At 45.3% G+C, this 16,732-nt stretch overlaps 1 protein-coding gene across 8 annotated transcripts in view; it reads right to left on the reverse strand.

Moving 5' to 3' along the window:
- Positions 1 to 265: 265 nt before the first annotated feature.
- RBM33 (RNA binding motif protein 33) overlaps positions 266 to 16,732 on the reverse strand; it is a 123,097-nt gene continuing 106,630 nt past the window's right edge. For all 8 annotated transcript variants that reach the window (XM_057730525.1, XM_057730532.1, XM_057730530.1 and 5 more), the window contains 2 exons: positions 3,239 to 3,327; positions 266 to 3,013 (listed from right to left, as the gene is read on the reverse strand). In XM_057730525.1, the coding sequence (XP_057586508.1) occupies positions 2,965 to 3,013; positions 3,239 to 3,327 (138 nt within the window). In that variant the 3' untranslated portion in view covers positions 266 to 2,964. The remainder of the gene's footprint in view (positions 3,014 to 3,238; positions 3,328 to 16,732) is intronic.

Consider the following 16,732-nt stretch of genomic DNA (forward strand, 5'->3'; position numbering starts at 1 on the left):
GGAAAAAAGAGACAATATTTCTCCTTTAGAAAGCTATCAGTATAAGGATTTAACAAATGTGGCCAGACCAACGGTAGTGCAAGGTTACGCTCAGGTAAGTAGCTAAATGAACGTATATTACAGCATAAAATCAAAACAAGATAATGCAAAAAGAAAAGGTGCCTCAGCTCCACACAGTCACCTACTGTATTTACCTTATGAGATATACTGGTATTTACTGGCTTCTTGAATTTGTGAACAAATAATACACAGGTCAGGATAAATGTATTGACTTACTACCATCTTTATAAAAATCGAATATACACACGAACACATCAACAATTATGGAACTGTATCCATTAAACTTTGATAAGACAACACAAAAGAACTAACAAATAGCTAAGATGTTGCTGAGTTGAAAGCATTTCCAATAACATTTTAATTTTAAAAAGTCCATATTTACACAGTATGTTAAATGCTTCTGCATCTCGTTTTAAACGCATGATAAATAAAGAACAAAGATAATGGTTGCAGCAGATCTTCCAAGAGGGTTCAGCTTAGGGCGGTCTGATTTCACTGCGAGAAATGCACCAAAAATGGAAATAACGTAACTTTCTAATTCTGCTTCTTTCCTTCTCCATGGTTTCCTTCAAGGAAACCAAGCCTTTGTTCCTGGGCCTGGCTGGCACTAGCAGAGCCCATGCCCAAGGGCCATGTGCTAGGTGACCTCAGGGAGCCTTTCTAACCAGCCCTTAAGAAAGGCCCGGCTCGACTTGACCGATGGTCTTTCAAAAACATTCTATCACGAGAAAGCTTACTCCCCTGTGTGTGTAGACAGTTACAGACACACACGTGTCCCAGGCACCCGTTAGACTCGGACAAGGCAAAAGCAGATCTTAGAGCAGCCATGAGGCCTGCCATGAACAAAGGTGCCCCATGGGACCCGTCTCTCAGCACCAACTAGAAGGAAGTGTGCCTAAATGGCGCCTTTTCAGAGACAACATGCAGATTTTTAGTTTCAAAGCCACCACACACTCAGACTATTTCAAAAAGTGGTAAAATTTTGTAAACTCATTTTATTGCATCATTAAGTCCTTGGTGATAAAATAAGTCCATTAACCATGAGCCTTCCTGCTGCCCCAGGTGGGGAAGCAGTCTGCACCTCTCCTATGTGGTGCCTGCGGGCTGCCCAACTCACCACCTGAGCGCTGCTCTCTGCAGACTGAGCCACGTAAGCTGCACTCCTGACTCCAGGGACACACCTGTGTCTACGTGTGAGGACGGGGCCATCTGGACGCTCCACTGGAGCACCCGGGGGCAGGCTGGCACACACCACACCTCCCGAGGGCGAGGCGGGGGCCTTCTGGAACACGGGTGGCCGGGCCCCTCCGCCGGGGGTGTTTCCACTTGTTCTACGAGTGCCTATCGTTTCCTGGGACCCACCTTCGCGCTCCAGGCTCACTCCTAGCACAGGGAGCCACTGCAGAATGAACGCTACAGAAAGTCTCGCAGGCTCTGAAATACTCTCCTCTCGTTCTGGTAACTTAATTTGAAAGAGTAATATAAAATTTCAACTGTGAAAATAAGAAGACACAAGTTCACGTGACCTGTGTCTTAGCTCCCACAAGAAGGCTGAGAAAGAGGGAGCCTTGCGCAGGCCTTCCTGCTCACATCCGGTCCTCGCTGGGCCAGGCAGAGGTGTTAACCGCTAACAGGCTTCTATTTCCCTTAATCCTAGTAGCAGATGTGACAGGAAATCTTAGGTATAAAATAGAGCTAAAAAGTCTGAGTATGTCCCAGTATCATTTGCTCAAATAGTTCAGGTCCACGTTAGAATAAATCCAAAATAATGAAACCCCTTCATGAGCAGAAATACGATAAGGCACTTTTTTCCACACGTGCCCAGGGTGAATTTCACTAAGAGGACTTTCTGGGGAGCAAGCGTCTCACCTGAAGGAGCCTTCCCAGAACCCCAAAGACACCACATTGCGGCCGCCCTCAGTCAGCACTCCACGCAGTGCGACAAGCCAGCGCAAACGTCCCCTCACTCTTGGGTCCACTGAAGGACAGTGCGACCCTGCTCCAGAGCCCGTCAGAAAAGAAAGCGTTAATCACAGGTTCCCCAAGGATGTTCTGTACATATCACAGAGCCGGGGACATGAATATGCCACCTGGGGCTGCACTTAAGAAGAGGGAAACACCAGGCAGGTGTGCCACAGCTGCAGGCGGTCCCACCCTCACCTGGCAGGTCCACGGCGCAGCCCACCTAGTGGGGAGCCTGGCAAGGGCTGTGAGCTGAGCGCCGCGACACCTGCTCTCAGCCCGGGGTGCGACGGTGCCGCGTTCGGGGAGAGCGGACAAAGGGTGTTCCCTCTGGCGCTTCTGGAATACGTACCAGCAGCAGAACCTGCCACATACGTGGCACCGCTCCCACCCCTTACACCCTGCGTGCCAGGCAGGCAGCCGTCAATCACCATCACCCCAAATCTCAACCTACACCTGCACAAGCGCCTCGGAGGCCCTCTGAGAAGTGACTCAGGTGAAGCTGGCTGAGGAAACGCTCATCTAGCCTGCACTGAAGATAAGCGCAACCATTATCAAGTGTTCTTTGCTGTGAAAAAGACTGCGAATTTGTGACGTGAATGTTCGCTCCTGACTCTAAGTCACTGTAACCGATCACACAGTAAGGTCACGAAGAACAGTGTCTACATGCATTGTAAGCACTTTGAAAACGAAAGAAAAACGAGAACTGTAGTTCCTTGTGGTGACGACAGAGGGCAGCGCTCTAACACCAACGCGAGTCTGCCGCAGCCTGTCAGCGCAGCTCTGCGGGAACCAGCGCTGGCCCCGGGGCGGGCTCCGGACAGCAGCCGCGCAGGGCTGCGCGCGGGGGGCCTGAGCGGGCGGGGACTCCGCGCCGGCAGCTCCAGGGAAGAAATTCCACAGCGTGTGTGCAGCGTACCGGTCAGGCGCTCCTGCCAGACATCACTCAACAATCAGCGCCACGTTTATGTGGGACAGATCTATCATGTGCCTGTGGGGATGTAAGCAAACGAGGACCACTCAGCCGTCACCTCAGCACGCAGAAGGACACAGGGAGACCGAAGAGAAGAGCACAAGCCTGGGGTGACCGCCACGTCACAAAGGGACGCGGCGCGCCCTCTGGAGCCTCTGCAGCCCTGGTGCATCTCCACAGAGACACAGCAGTGGCGGCACACGCCCTCCCGCCTCCACCGGGCACCAGGGAATCCACGGCTACCTGTGGAACTTCTGCTGAAACGCTAACGCGTGGGCTGGTTCCTTGAACTTGGCTATGGCTTTCCGCTGCTGGGGAAGCATCTGTAAACTCTGAAGGAAGACAACAGAAACACTTTAGAATCATGTTGTATACACATATAATATACTCATACATCAGATTTAATATAAAACTCGAGTCCAGGCTGACACTTAGATCACTAAACCAAACTAATTCTATCTCCCTGGTAATTTCTTGTAACCTATCCAGATAATCTACCCAAAAGCCATGCTTCAGTAAGTCACTGCCCTGAGCAGCTCTCCTATCCTCCAAGCCTGGTGTGAAGACCTCCATCACTTGCCCGTCAGCCACCCAATCTTCTCTCTAAACCTTCTCGGGGAGACCCAGGGCAGGGGCCCTTGGAGAGTTACTTTCTGGTCTCACATCCTCCTGTCAGGCGATTTCCCACGGGGCCCTTACTCAGCTTTTTAAAAGCACAATACTCATTACTCAGGAGGAACTGCTGTTTGGCAAGGGGACCCCACGGCTGGAGTAGGCAGTTATACCATCGGGGTAAATTAAGCTTTTTACACCTGTAACTGGGACACACGGAGGGGCAGCTGTGCCTGTGGCCGCCGTCAGCACAGTTTGGTCACAGTTTGTGCTTTCAAAAGTCTGCAAGTACTAAGCGGCATCTTAAAGTAAATCTTCAGGATTTGAAACAACCATTCCTGAGACTACTCTGCAGTAAAAACCACAAGAGTTCACAAAGAAGATGCATCTATCAAGTGAAGAGACCGGTCCTCACACCTGCCGAGGACAGCGGGCAGCTCTGTGCTTCCCTGAGGCCTGGGACGGAGTTTCTGGCGTTTGGGGGGGGGGCTAGGCAGGAGGAGAACTCGGATTTCTCAGCCAGTCCCACGCTGCAGAGTCTGCTCCGTCCCCAGCATTTTGGTGACTTGCCCTGGTGCGTCTGGAGCAATGAGCAAAGTGGCAGGGGGTCCTGCCATCGCAAGGACACGGCCACAGGGAAGCAGCACAGGACTCAGTGGCTGGGCACTGTCTGCTGTGTCTGGGCTTCTGTCCAGTAAAGTGTGACGGCCAGAAAAAATAACTAATGGTAACACACAACCCTTTAAAAGTGTTTACACACGTGGCTGTTTCATTTTAAAGCATCTGTTCAAAGACCTACAACGAAAGCGCAGAGTCAAAATATCAATTCCTTGAAGTATGTTCAAAAAGGTATCCTGTATATGAAATAAGCACTCTCCATTTTAATAAACACAGAACTTCCATAGAACTAAACATGACTAGGAGAGTTCTAAAAAAATACTTTCCAAAAAGTTGCTTTTCAGTGCTTCACATTACATGGCAGTAAGGTTACACACAGACACCCCTCGGAGGAGCAGTCAGATCGTCTGGAGCATGTCACCAACCAGACCCAGGCCAGCCACGAGGACCAGGACCGCAGGTGGCAGCCACTAGGGATTAGGGTTAGTGTTAGGGTTAACAGTGAGCTCTGTCAGCCTGGTGTTCTGAAACCAGGTTAGTAGATACCAGACCAGAAGCAGAAGAATTTTCTTGACAATATTCACGTATCATTAATATAACTGGACAAGTAAAGCTCAGTAACCTGATCTTTTTTTCTTTTTCTTTAAGAACTTTTACTGAGATACAACTGACATACAATAAACTGCATATACTTAAAGTGTACAACTTGATATTTTTTTTCTTATTAGTAATGTATATATGGCAATCCCAATCTCCCAATTCATTCCCCCCTCCCCCGCTTTCCCTACTTGGTGTCCATATGTTTGTTCTCTACAACTGTGTCTCTATTTCTGCCTTGCAAACAGGTTGATTTGTACCATTTTTCTATAGTCCACATATATGTGTTAATATACGGTATTTGTTTTTCTCTTTCTGACTCACTTTACTCTGCATGACAGTCTCTAGGTCCATCCATGTCTCTAAAAATGTCTCAGTTTCATTGCTTTTTACAGTTGAGTGACATTCCATTGTATGTATGTACCACATCTTTTTTATCCATTCATCTGTTGATGGACATGTAGGTTGCTTCCATGTCCTGGCTACTGTAAATAGTGCTGCAATGAACATTGGGGTGCATGTGTCTTTTTGAATGATGGTGTTCTCTGGGTATATGCCCAGGAGTGGGATTGCTGGGTCATATGGTAACTCTAGTTTTGCAAGGAACCTCCATACTGTTATGCACAGTGACTGTATCAATTTACATTCCCACCAGCAGTGCAAGAGCGTTCCCTTTTCTCCACACCCTCTCCAGCATTTACTGTTTGTCAATTTTCTGATGAGGCCCATTCTAACCGGTGTGAGGTGATACCTCATTGTCGTTTTGATTTGCATGTCTCTAATAATTAGTGATGTTGAGCTGCTTTTCATGTGCCTCCTGGCCATCCATGTATCTTCTTTGGAGAAATGCCTATTTAGGTCTCCTGCCCATTTTTGGATTGGGTTGTTTGTTTTTTGATATTGAGCTGCATGAACTGTTTATATATTTTGGAGATTAATCCTTTGTCTGTTGATTCGTTTGCAAATATTTTCTCCCATTCTGAGGGTTGTCTTTTGAGTAACTTGGTCTTTAATTAATGCCATCGACTAATTTCTCTCTTGGGCACATGGTTGCACGTAGCTTTTCTGGCCTCTGAAGTTCCACTTGTGTTCCTTGACAGAGACCTGTGTTCTCTTCCGAGCCGCCAGCACAGCTCACGCCTACTCTGTGCCTTATCCTTAAACGGTACATTTCTCCAGCTGCTGAAACTCTGGAGCTGCTCCCGAAGAGAAAGCGCAAGAGGAAACAACGGGTCGTCCCGTCACCAGAGGCGGCCAGAGGGGAATGTGGGTAGGAGCCCGCTTCAAGGCACGAGTCCAAGTCAAGCACCACAGCACAACCTCCCGCCAGGCCCTGCTTTCTGGTTCGCCCTTGGGCGCCACGGCATCCTTTCCCTCCTTCGGCCACAGGGCTGCAGTGCTCAAGGGCCTGGGGGTGGGCACAGCTTCATGGTGACTACTGCCAGCACTGTAGCAGTTCCTGCCGCAAGAATTAGAAGAACTCACCTGAACTTATTTTGTCCAAAACTACAAAAATCAGTCAACTAGGAACAGACAAGACAAATTAATTTGTTATGATATCGCAATTATCCATACTCTACAATTCACAGATGGCATATGGATTTTGAAAATACTATGCTCTCCTCTTGAGAAAAAGCATGTCTAGATTTTACTTCCGCTGGGTGACTGCACCATGTGGGATGAAGGTATGCAGCTTCCTCTTTACCATTTACCATATAAAATGGCAAAAAACCTGAGATAAGAAGATTCATTTTCTGTATCTAAGTGGTCTGAAGCTCACTTTGATTGAGAAGGTACCAGTCAAGATACCACAAGGAGAAAAAGATGGCGGCGAAGTAGAGGGACGTGGAATGCATCCCTCTCCACAGATGCATTGGGAATGCACTGAAGGACGCAATAATTCCCACAGAGAACCAGCTGAACACCAGGAGATGGCCTCAGACACCAGAAAGGACTGCAAGGAGCCCGACATAACCGGTAGGGAGGCATCTACGACGGCTCAAAGAGGGTGAAGCAGCGGAGCTGTGGCAGATGGGAGGGAGTGAGAAACACACAGAGGGTCTGCACCGCAGCTCAGCGTTCCCAGACGGAGACGGCGATCCACAGCTGAACAGAGGGTCCGGGAGTGGGAGCGTGGGAACCGGAGAGCTGATTCAGGGTGAGGAACATAGATGCCAGTAAGGTGACGGACCGAGAGGACAGGAGGGAAGAGGTCCACGGCGAGGAGTGCCCGTCCCTGAGAGCTGCCCGGCCATGATGGCGGCTGGATGCTGCAGGCTCACGGGGTGGGGGGGGGGGGGAGCCGCGGGCATAGCCTCTCTCTCTCTTTGGGCGCCTCTGCAACAGGCAGTGGAGAGACGCCCTGTGGGCCACCTAAGGCGCTCAGGGATAACAAGTATCCTCAGGCACTCGGGTGGGGCTAGACTAAAAGCCCTTGGAACGCTGGCAGCAGGGAGGCTGCAGAGAAAAAAAAAAAACCCCGAGAGAGGCCCAACTCTGAGACTTTCTGTTTATACCTGAGCCACTGGTGTCCCTCTGCAACAGGCACCTCCAAGCCTGACTGTAACAACAGTGCCTGAAACAACAGTGCGCCACTGCTCACTCACTTCCAGGGGAAGGAGCCACTATTGTACCCTCTCCCTCCCCACACACTGACACTTACAGACGAACAATAAAGAAAGCTCTGCTGGTCACAGAATAATGCAAAAAACCCAAGGCCAGTAGAAGGACACTTACAGCTGAGACTCTAAGGAAACAGAAAAATTAGTATCAATCCTATTGACCTGGTCCATTCTGGGATCAGTTCTGCATTTTTTTTTCCTTTATTAATTACAATCTTAGTCCTAAGGGATCTACAAGTTTTATAACCTAATTTTTTTAATGCTATTTTTTATTCTATTTTTATTTTTTGGCCTTTTTATGTACTTCTATTTCTAGCTAAGTTTTTGGTAGTACGGACAATATACCTCTCATACTTTCCTTTCATCCCTATCTTTTTTACATTTCTTTTCCTTTCTTTTTATTTACATATTTCCAATCACACTACACTCTTCTGTTCCCCTTTCTTCCAGCCATTTTTAGTTTATTTTATCTTAACATACTTATAAGTAACACTATCGATCTGCTCAGACTCCATGCTCTATTCTCCAGATGACGCACTGCCTTGGTATTTAATATTAGGTTTTTGGCTTTATCTTAGTTCTTAGTATGATTGTCTGATTTCATTCTGAGAATCTCCATTCTGTCTGGTGGTACTCTAGCTCTTTTCTATATTTGATTCTAGCTTACAAAATCTCCCTGGATTAGTGTTTGTATGTGTAAGGTGTTATTTGTTTGTTAGTTTGCCTTTGCTTTTCTCTCTGATTTCTTCTGTTTCAGTTGTCAATTTCTGTTGGGTTTCTCTTTGAATATCTGATAGCACACTGGGGTTCTGTCAGGTCTTTCCAGAGCCTTATGTCCTAATGGATTCAGTAATTGTGTGTCTTATACACGTATGCGTTTCCTAGACTTAATATTTGTTTAACCCAACACTTGGACATTAGTCTGAGGCTTGGACAGTCTTCTATAAACACCTCTATTGCCAGGACAAGCAACCCCAAAAGCTTGGACAACCATGAGGAAACAAAGAAACACCATGCAGGCAAAGGAGCAGGAAAAAAAACCCACAAGACCAAATAAATGAGGAGGAAATAGGAAAAATGACTGAAAAAGAATTCAGAGAAATGATAGTAAAAATGATACAAAATCTCGATAACAAAATAGAGAAAGTACAAGAAACAGTTCACAAGAACTCAGAAAAACAAACAACAATGGGTAACAAAATAACCAAAATTAAAAATACTCTAGATGCTATAACCAGCAGAATGACTGAGGCAGAAAACGAATAAGTGAGCTGGAAGACAGAATGGGGGAAATAACTGCCAAGGAGCAGGAAAAAGAATAAAGAGAATAGAAGACAGTCTCAGAGACCTCAGTGATAACATTAAGCGAACCAACATTCGAATTATAGGAATCCCAGAAGAAGAAGCAAAAAAGAAAGGGTCTGAGAAAATATTTGAAGAGGTTATAGTGGAAAACTTCCCCAACATGGGAAAGGAAATAATGAACCAAGTCCAAGAAGCACAGAGAGTCCCATACAGAATAAACTCAAAGAGAAATACACTGAGGCACATATTAATCAAACTAACGTCAATTAAACACAAAGAAAAAATATTAAAAGCAGCAAGAGAAAAGCAACAAATAACATATAAGGGAAAACCCATAAGGATAACAGCTGACCTCTCTACACAGAAACTCTGCAGGCCAGAAGGGAATGGCAGGATATACTGAAAGTCCTGAAAGAGAGAAACCTACAGCCAAGAATACTCTACCCAGCAAGAATCTCATTCAGATTTGAGGGAGAAATCAAAAGCTTGCCAGACAAGCAAAAGTTAAGAGAATTCAGCACCACCAAACCAGCCTTACAACAAGTGCTAAAGGAACTTCTCTAACTAGGAAACACAAGAAAAGGAAAACACCCACAAATACAAACCCAAAACAATGAAGAAAATGGTGATTGGAACATACATGCCAATAATCACTTTAAATGTAAATGGATTCAATGCTCCAACCAAAAGACACAGACTGGCTGAATGGATACAAAAACAAGACCCTTCCATATGCGGCCTACAAGAAACCCATTTCAGACCAAGGGATACATATAGACTGAAAGGAAAGGGATGGAAAAAGATATTCCATGCAAATGCAAGTCAAAAGAAAGCTGGAGTAGCAATACTCATATCAGACAAATTAGACCTTAAAGTAAAGACTATTAAAAGAGACAAGGAAGGACACTACATAATGATCAAGGGATCCATTCAAGAAGAACATATCACAATGGTAAATATCTATGCCCCCAACATAGGAGCACCTCAATACATAAGGCAAATGCTAACAGCTATAAAAGGGGACATCGACAGTAACACAATAATAGTGGGAGACTTGAACACCCCACTTACATCAATGGACAGATCATCCAAACAGAAAATCAATAAAGACACACAAGCTTTAAATGACACATTAGACCATCTCGACTTAATTGATATTTATAGGACATTCCACCCAAAACCGACAGAATACACTTTCTTTTCAAGTGCACACGGAACATTTTCCAGGATAGATCACATCTTGGGTCACAAATCAAACCTCAGCAAATTCAAGAAAACTGAAATCATATCAAGCATCTTCTCAGACCACAACACCATGAGACTAGATATCAATTACAGGAAAAAAACTGCAAAAAATACAAACACATGGAGGCTAAACAATTCACTATTAAACAACCAAGAAATCACTAAAGAAATCAAAGAGGAAATCAAAAAATATCTAGAAACAAATGACAACGAAAACACAACAACCCAAAACCTGTGGGACTCAGCAAAAGCAGTTCTAAGAGGGAAGTTTACAGCAATACAGTCCTACCTTAAGAAACAAGAAAATGATCGAACAAACAACCTAACCTTACACCTCAAACAATTAGAAAAAGAAGAACAAAGAAATCCCAAAGTGAGCAGAAGGAAAGAAATCATAAAGATCAGAGCAGAAATCAATGAAAAAGAAAGGAAGGAAGCAAAAGCAAAAATTAATAAAACTAAAAGCTGGTTCTTTGAGAAGATTAACAAAATGGATAAACCATTAGCCAGACTCATCAAGAAAAAAAGGCAGAAGATGCAAATCAACAGAATTAGAAATGAAAAAGGAGAAGTAACAACAGACACCTCAGAAATACAAAACATCATGAGAGACTACTACAAGCAACTATATGCCAATCAATTGGATAACCTGGAAGAAATGGGTAAATTCTTAGAAAAATACAATCTTCCAAGACTGAACCAGGAAGAAATAGAAACTATGAACAGACCAATCACAAGTATGGAAATTGAGGCAGTGATTAAAAATCTCCCAACACACAAAAGCCCAGGACCAGATGGGTTCACGGGCGAATTCTATCAAACATTTCGAGAAGAGCTAACACCTATCCTTCTCAAACTCTTCCAAAATATTGCAGAAGGAGGAACACTCCCAAACTCATTCTATGAGGCCACCATCACCCTGATACCAAAACCAGGCAAACATGTCACAAAAAAAGAAAATTACAGACCAATATCACTGATGAATATAGATGCAAAAATCCTCAACAAAATACTAGCTAACAGACTGCAACAGCACATTAAAAAAATCATCCACCATGATCAAGTGGGGTTTATCCCTGGGATGCAAGGATTCTTCAATATACGCAAATCAATCAACGTGATGCATCATATCAACAAATTGAAGGATAAAAACCATATGATCATCTCAATAGATGCAGAAAAAGCTTTTGACAAAGTTCAACATCCATTTATGATAAAAGCTCTCTAGAAAATGGGCATAGAAGGAAATTACCTCAACATAATAAAAGCCATATATGAGAAACCAAAAGCCAACATCGTTCTCAATGGGGAAAAACTGGAAGAATTCCCTCTAAGAACAGGAACAAGACAAGGGTGTCCACTCTCACCATTATTATTCAACATAGTTGTGGACGTTTCAGCCACAGCAATCAGAGAAGAAAAAGAAATAAAAGGAATACAAATTGGAAAAGAAGAAGTAAAATTGTCACTCTTTGCAGATGACATGATATTATATATAGAAAACCCTAAAGACTCTACCAGAAAACTGCTAGCACTAATTAATGAGTTTAGTAAAGTAGCAGGATACAAAATTAATGCACAGAAATCTCTTGCATTCCTATACACTAACAACAGAAGAGCAGAAAGAGAAATTAAGGAAACTCTCCCATTCACCACTGCAACAAAAAGAATAAAATACCTAGGAATAAACCTGCCTAAGGAGGCAAAAGATCTGTATGCAGAAAACTTTAAGACATTGATGAAAGAAATCAAAGATGACACAAACAGATGGAGGGACATACCATGTTCCTGGATTGGAAGAATCAACATTGTGAAAATGACTGTACTACCCAAAGCAATTTACAGATTCATTGCAATCCCGATCAAATTACCAGTGGCATTTTTCACAGAACTAGAGCAAGAAATCTTACGATTTGTATGGAAACGCAAAAGACCCCAAATAGCCAAAGCAATCTTGAGAAGGAAAAATGGAGTTGGTGGAATCAGGCTTCCTGACTTCAAACTATACTACAAGGCCATAGTGATCAAGACACTATGGTACTGGCACAAAAATAGAAAGGATGATCAATGGAATAGAATAGAGACCTCAGAAGTAAGCCCAAACACATATGGGCACCTTATCTTTGACAAAGGAGGCACGAATATACAATGGAAAAAAGACAGCCTCTTCAATAAGTGGTGCTGGGAAAATTGGACAGCAACATGTAAAAGAATGAAATTAGAACACTTCCTAACACCATACACAAAAATAAACTCAAAATGGATTAAAGACCTACATGTAAGGCCAGACACTATAAAACTCCTAGAGGAAAACATAGGCAGAACACTCTATGACATACATCAAAGCAAGATCCTTTTTGACCCGCCTCCTAGAATCATGGAAATAAAATCAAGAATAAACAAATGGGACCTCATGAAACTCAAAAGCTTTTGCACAGTGAAAGAAACCATAAACAAGACTAGAAGGCAACCCTCAGAATGGGAAAAAATAGTTGCCTATGAAACAGCAGACAAAGGATTAACCTCCAAAATATACAAGCAGCTCATGCAGCTTCATACCAAAAAAGCAAATAACCCAATCCACAAATGGGAGGAAGACCTAAAGAGGCATTTCTCTGAAGAAGACATACAGATGGCCAACAAACACATGAAAAGATGCTCAACATCACTCATCATCAGAGAAATGCAAGTCAAAGCCACAATGAGGTATCACCTCACACCGGATCAGAATGGCCATCATCACAAAATCTGGAAACAACAAATGTTGGAGAGGGTGTGGAGAAAAGGGAACTCTCCTGCACTGTTGGTGGGAATGTAAATTGGTACAGCCACTATGGAAAACAATTTGGAGGTTCCTTAAAAAACTACAAATAGAATTACCGTATGATCCAGTAATCCCACTACTGGGCATATACCCAGAGAAAACCATAATGCCAAAAGAAACATGTACCATAATGTTTATTGCAGCACTATTTACAATAGCCAGGACATGGAAGCAACCTAAATGCCCATCAACAAATGAATGGATAAAGAAGATGTGGCCTATATATACAATGGAATATTACTCAGCCATAAAAAGGGACGAGATGGAGCTATATGTTATGAGGTGGATAGACCTAGAGTCTGTCATATAGAGTGAAGTAAGTCAGAAAGACAAATATTGTATGCTAACTCACATATACGGAATCTAAAAATGGTACTGATGAACTCAGTGACAAGAATAAGGACACAGATGCAGAGAATGGACTCCAGAACTCAAGGTTTGGGAGGGGGTAGGGGGTGAAGGGGAAGCTGAGACGAAGCGAGAGAGTAGCACAGACATATATATACTACCAACTGTAAAATAGATAGCCAGGGGGAAGTTGTTGTATAACAAAGGGAGTTCAACTCCAGGATGGAAGATGCCTTAGAGGACTGGGAGGGGGAGGGTGGGGGGGACTCGAGGGAGGGTGGGGGGTAGTCGAGGGAGGGAGGGAATACAGGGATATGTGTCTAAAAACAGATGACTGAGCTTGGTGTACCCCCCAAAAAATAATAAATAAATAAAATTTAAAATTAAAAAAAAAAAGATAGCACAAACTTCCAATGAAATTCTTAAACCACAAGAATGAGCTGGTTCTCAATAGTCGACACAAGTGATAAGAACAGCCTTAACATTTGTTGTCTGTTTCCCTTTAGTGACATTTTTGCACCTTTTTTCAGATATAAGATTGAATTGCTGAAACTGTCAATATTCAACCATTTCTGGCCTACCAAAATAACAAATATTAGCAATCACTTTAGTGAGAAGAGAAGAAAAAACACTGTGCATTGAAAGCTAAAAGGCTGGTTACAATCACCAGCTTCCACTGTGGAAACATGTAGTTCTGCCAATCAGTAGCCCATTTCCAAAGGATTAAGCACGTTAATTCACCCAGAAGGAACCACGAGTTAAAATCTGTCTGCGGTCTACACACTCACTCTGACCCCACCCCGACTGCACCACAAATACTCTAGTGGCCCGCGGAGAGACAGGCTAACTCACCCGCGCCCACCCTGATTTACTTCTCATTTTTCAGACACAAGACTTCTGCAGACAATTTCTGAGAGTAACTGTGCTACCAGAAGAAGCAAAACAGAAGTTAAAGCACTCCTTGAGCAGCCTCTTCTCGCGTGTATACTCAGCAGTCCCACTCAGGAGCACCTGACGGAGCTGCCGCAAGGCGCTGCACGCGCAGCAGCGAAGCTGCAACAGCCTGCAGCCTGAGTCCAGGAAGCCGCTGTGGTGTTCAGGGTCCTGGACTCTTTTCCCTGATTAGGAAAGATTCTTCCTCTTCCTAGAAAGAGCCTGTGTTTGTGTCCACATATGTGAATAAATTACAATGTCACAGGATTCTGAAATGATTCTGCAGCCCTGCAAATCAATGAAACTCTTCTCCCCAATCTGGCCAATGGTTCCAGCACCTCAGGAATCAACCTAAACCCAAAACTGATACTGATATCAGTTGTTTTAAACACAAGTGAAATTGCTCAGAGTCCCATTTATAAGTCATTAGAAACATACTCTCTCGGACTCCACCCTAGACCTGGTCAGACACCCTGGGGTTGGCCCGGCCTCCAGGGACAGCTTGGGAACCACTGAAGGACACACACTAGGTGCTGCTTTCTCACATAACAGCACCTGGATGTGCTGGTGGCAGCTGGCCTGTCCCCATGTCCTTCCTCCTCTGGCCTCATGGCCCGGTTCCTCGAGCCAGTTCTTGGGCAGAGTGGTGCAGGACCCCTCCGTCCCGATGACCGCACACAGCTCACTGGGGCCCGCAGCGACGACACAAGCGCCTCGGGCTGCTTCCTCACGCGCTACTCCGCGCGCGGAGTCTGCGTCTACTCCCACGCCTGTTCACATTTACACGGATCGTCCCGGCGTGTGGTCTTTTTTGACACCGATTCTGTGTTTTTTCCTCAATTCCAACGTCTGGGCTTCCTTGTGTCCTTGGCATAAGCACTGTTCCTTCTGCTCTGCTACAGCTTAAAGACACTCTGAGTGCCCCGCCTCGTCCACGTTCACCTCCGTCTCCTACAAACACATGCTGCAGATGAGAGCCTCTGCCGGGAATCCTCTTTTTTCTTTTCAGATTGTTTACAACAGTTTTTTCAGGACTTTCTCTGGGAGCCTCCAATTAACAATTTTTCCCATTTCGGTTTCAGATCATGCGGCCAGGCCTATATTTTCTTTAAACTTTGTGCCATCAGTTTTCAAAAAGTCTACATTTGACTATGCCTAAGTGTTTTCTTACCCAAATGTCCTGAACTTCAAAATGACTGACCTGCTTTCACTGAGATTCCAGCTTTTCCCACATCACCCACCAGACATCCCTGGTCATTCAGAACCAGATGCAAAGCAGGTAAGGTGGTCTCATCACACACGACTGCTCGAAGGGGCTCTCCCTCACTGGGTGGCCCAAGATACCCCCAGAATGACAGCTTTCAAAGTGTCTGGTCCCCTGGAACTGCAGCGCTGGGAGCTTGGCAAACTTGGTGGGTCCTAGAGGCCTCTCCTCAGCAGCCTGAAACGTGCCCCCACCAGAGCACCCTGCTCTGGGACAACAGGCATCCTTTCAAGAGCAACACGCTTTCCCTCAACGGCACACGGAGGTCTCCGTGTTTCTTTCTTGCCCCCATTCCGGGCGATGCCAGGGAGCGGTGAAGGAGTGAGGGGATGGCGTGTGCCGTCTTGTGTAGTTCATGAGACTCACGAAGGTGAAGAACTTGGTTGAGAAGCTGAACACCAAGAAACAGCAAACTCAGGATGGAAACCAAAGACTCCTCTCGAAGCTCGACACTTGAGGCTGCAGCGCTGTGTCCTGGAGGGCCCAGCGGCTTCGAGAAGGAGCCGCCACAGCCACTCCCGTTGCTCGGGCATGTGCTTCTGTGACCACCTTCCAGGGCTGCTGGAGGAACCAGGAAAGAGGGCAGGGGAACGTGGGCAGCACGGTGCCGGGCATGCATTGGCATGACCTAACCATGCCAGCTGTCTGTCTAATGCATCAGCTGTCACTCTTGCCGCAGCTCACGGCCAGTGCCCGCCTTTCTGTTTCAGTGGTGCTCACACAGGGAAACACGTTTTGTTCTCACACCATGGCGTTTCATTCCTCTCTAGGATGACACATTTTTCTTCTTAAGTTTTAGGCAAAATCCCGCAAACAAGGAAATAAAGGGAATTAAGCAAAGGGGCTCAGACGTTATAACTACCTCACTTCCTGATCCTAAGAGCTAACTGGGCTTCCGTGTCCAGAACAGAGCAGGAGGCCCGGGCTCCTCCCTGGAGGAGGCTGCTCCGTGGGAACATGTGCCGGTCACCAGGTGGCATGTGGACGAGACTCACATGTCTGTGGAGCCTCCCCGCGCCCCCACCCCAGCAGAAGTCAGCCTCCTGTGGCCCCACCCCCACCCCAGCCTTCCCCCTCCCTTCTCTAAGAGCAAGACCTCCTCCACATTCCGAGCAGAACCTTCTTTCTGATTCTTTCCATATCACCACTAGCGAGCAGCAGGGGGGCGTATTCTGACTGCACCCTCTCACCTGTAACTCTCAAACATGCTGCGATACTTCCTGTGTCATTTCTACTTCTGGCTAGGACATTTCTACAAAATCTCATCATTTTTCCTTATTGTATCAACGAGTGTACAGATAAATGTCTTTAATTTTTTTTATAAACTTGTTTATTATTGGCTGCGCTGGGTCTTCGTTGCTGCGCACGGG

The sequence above is a fragment of the Hippopotamus amphibius genome, chromosome 4 (genome assembly GCF_030028045.1).
Source record: "Hippopotamus amphibius kiboko isolate mHipAmp2 chromosome 4, mHipAmp2.hap2, whole genome shotgun sequence".
Classification (NCBI taxonomy): domain Eukaryota; kingdom Metazoa; phylum Chordata; class Mammalia; order Artiodactyla; family Hippopotamidae; genus Hippopotamus; species Hippopotamus amphibius.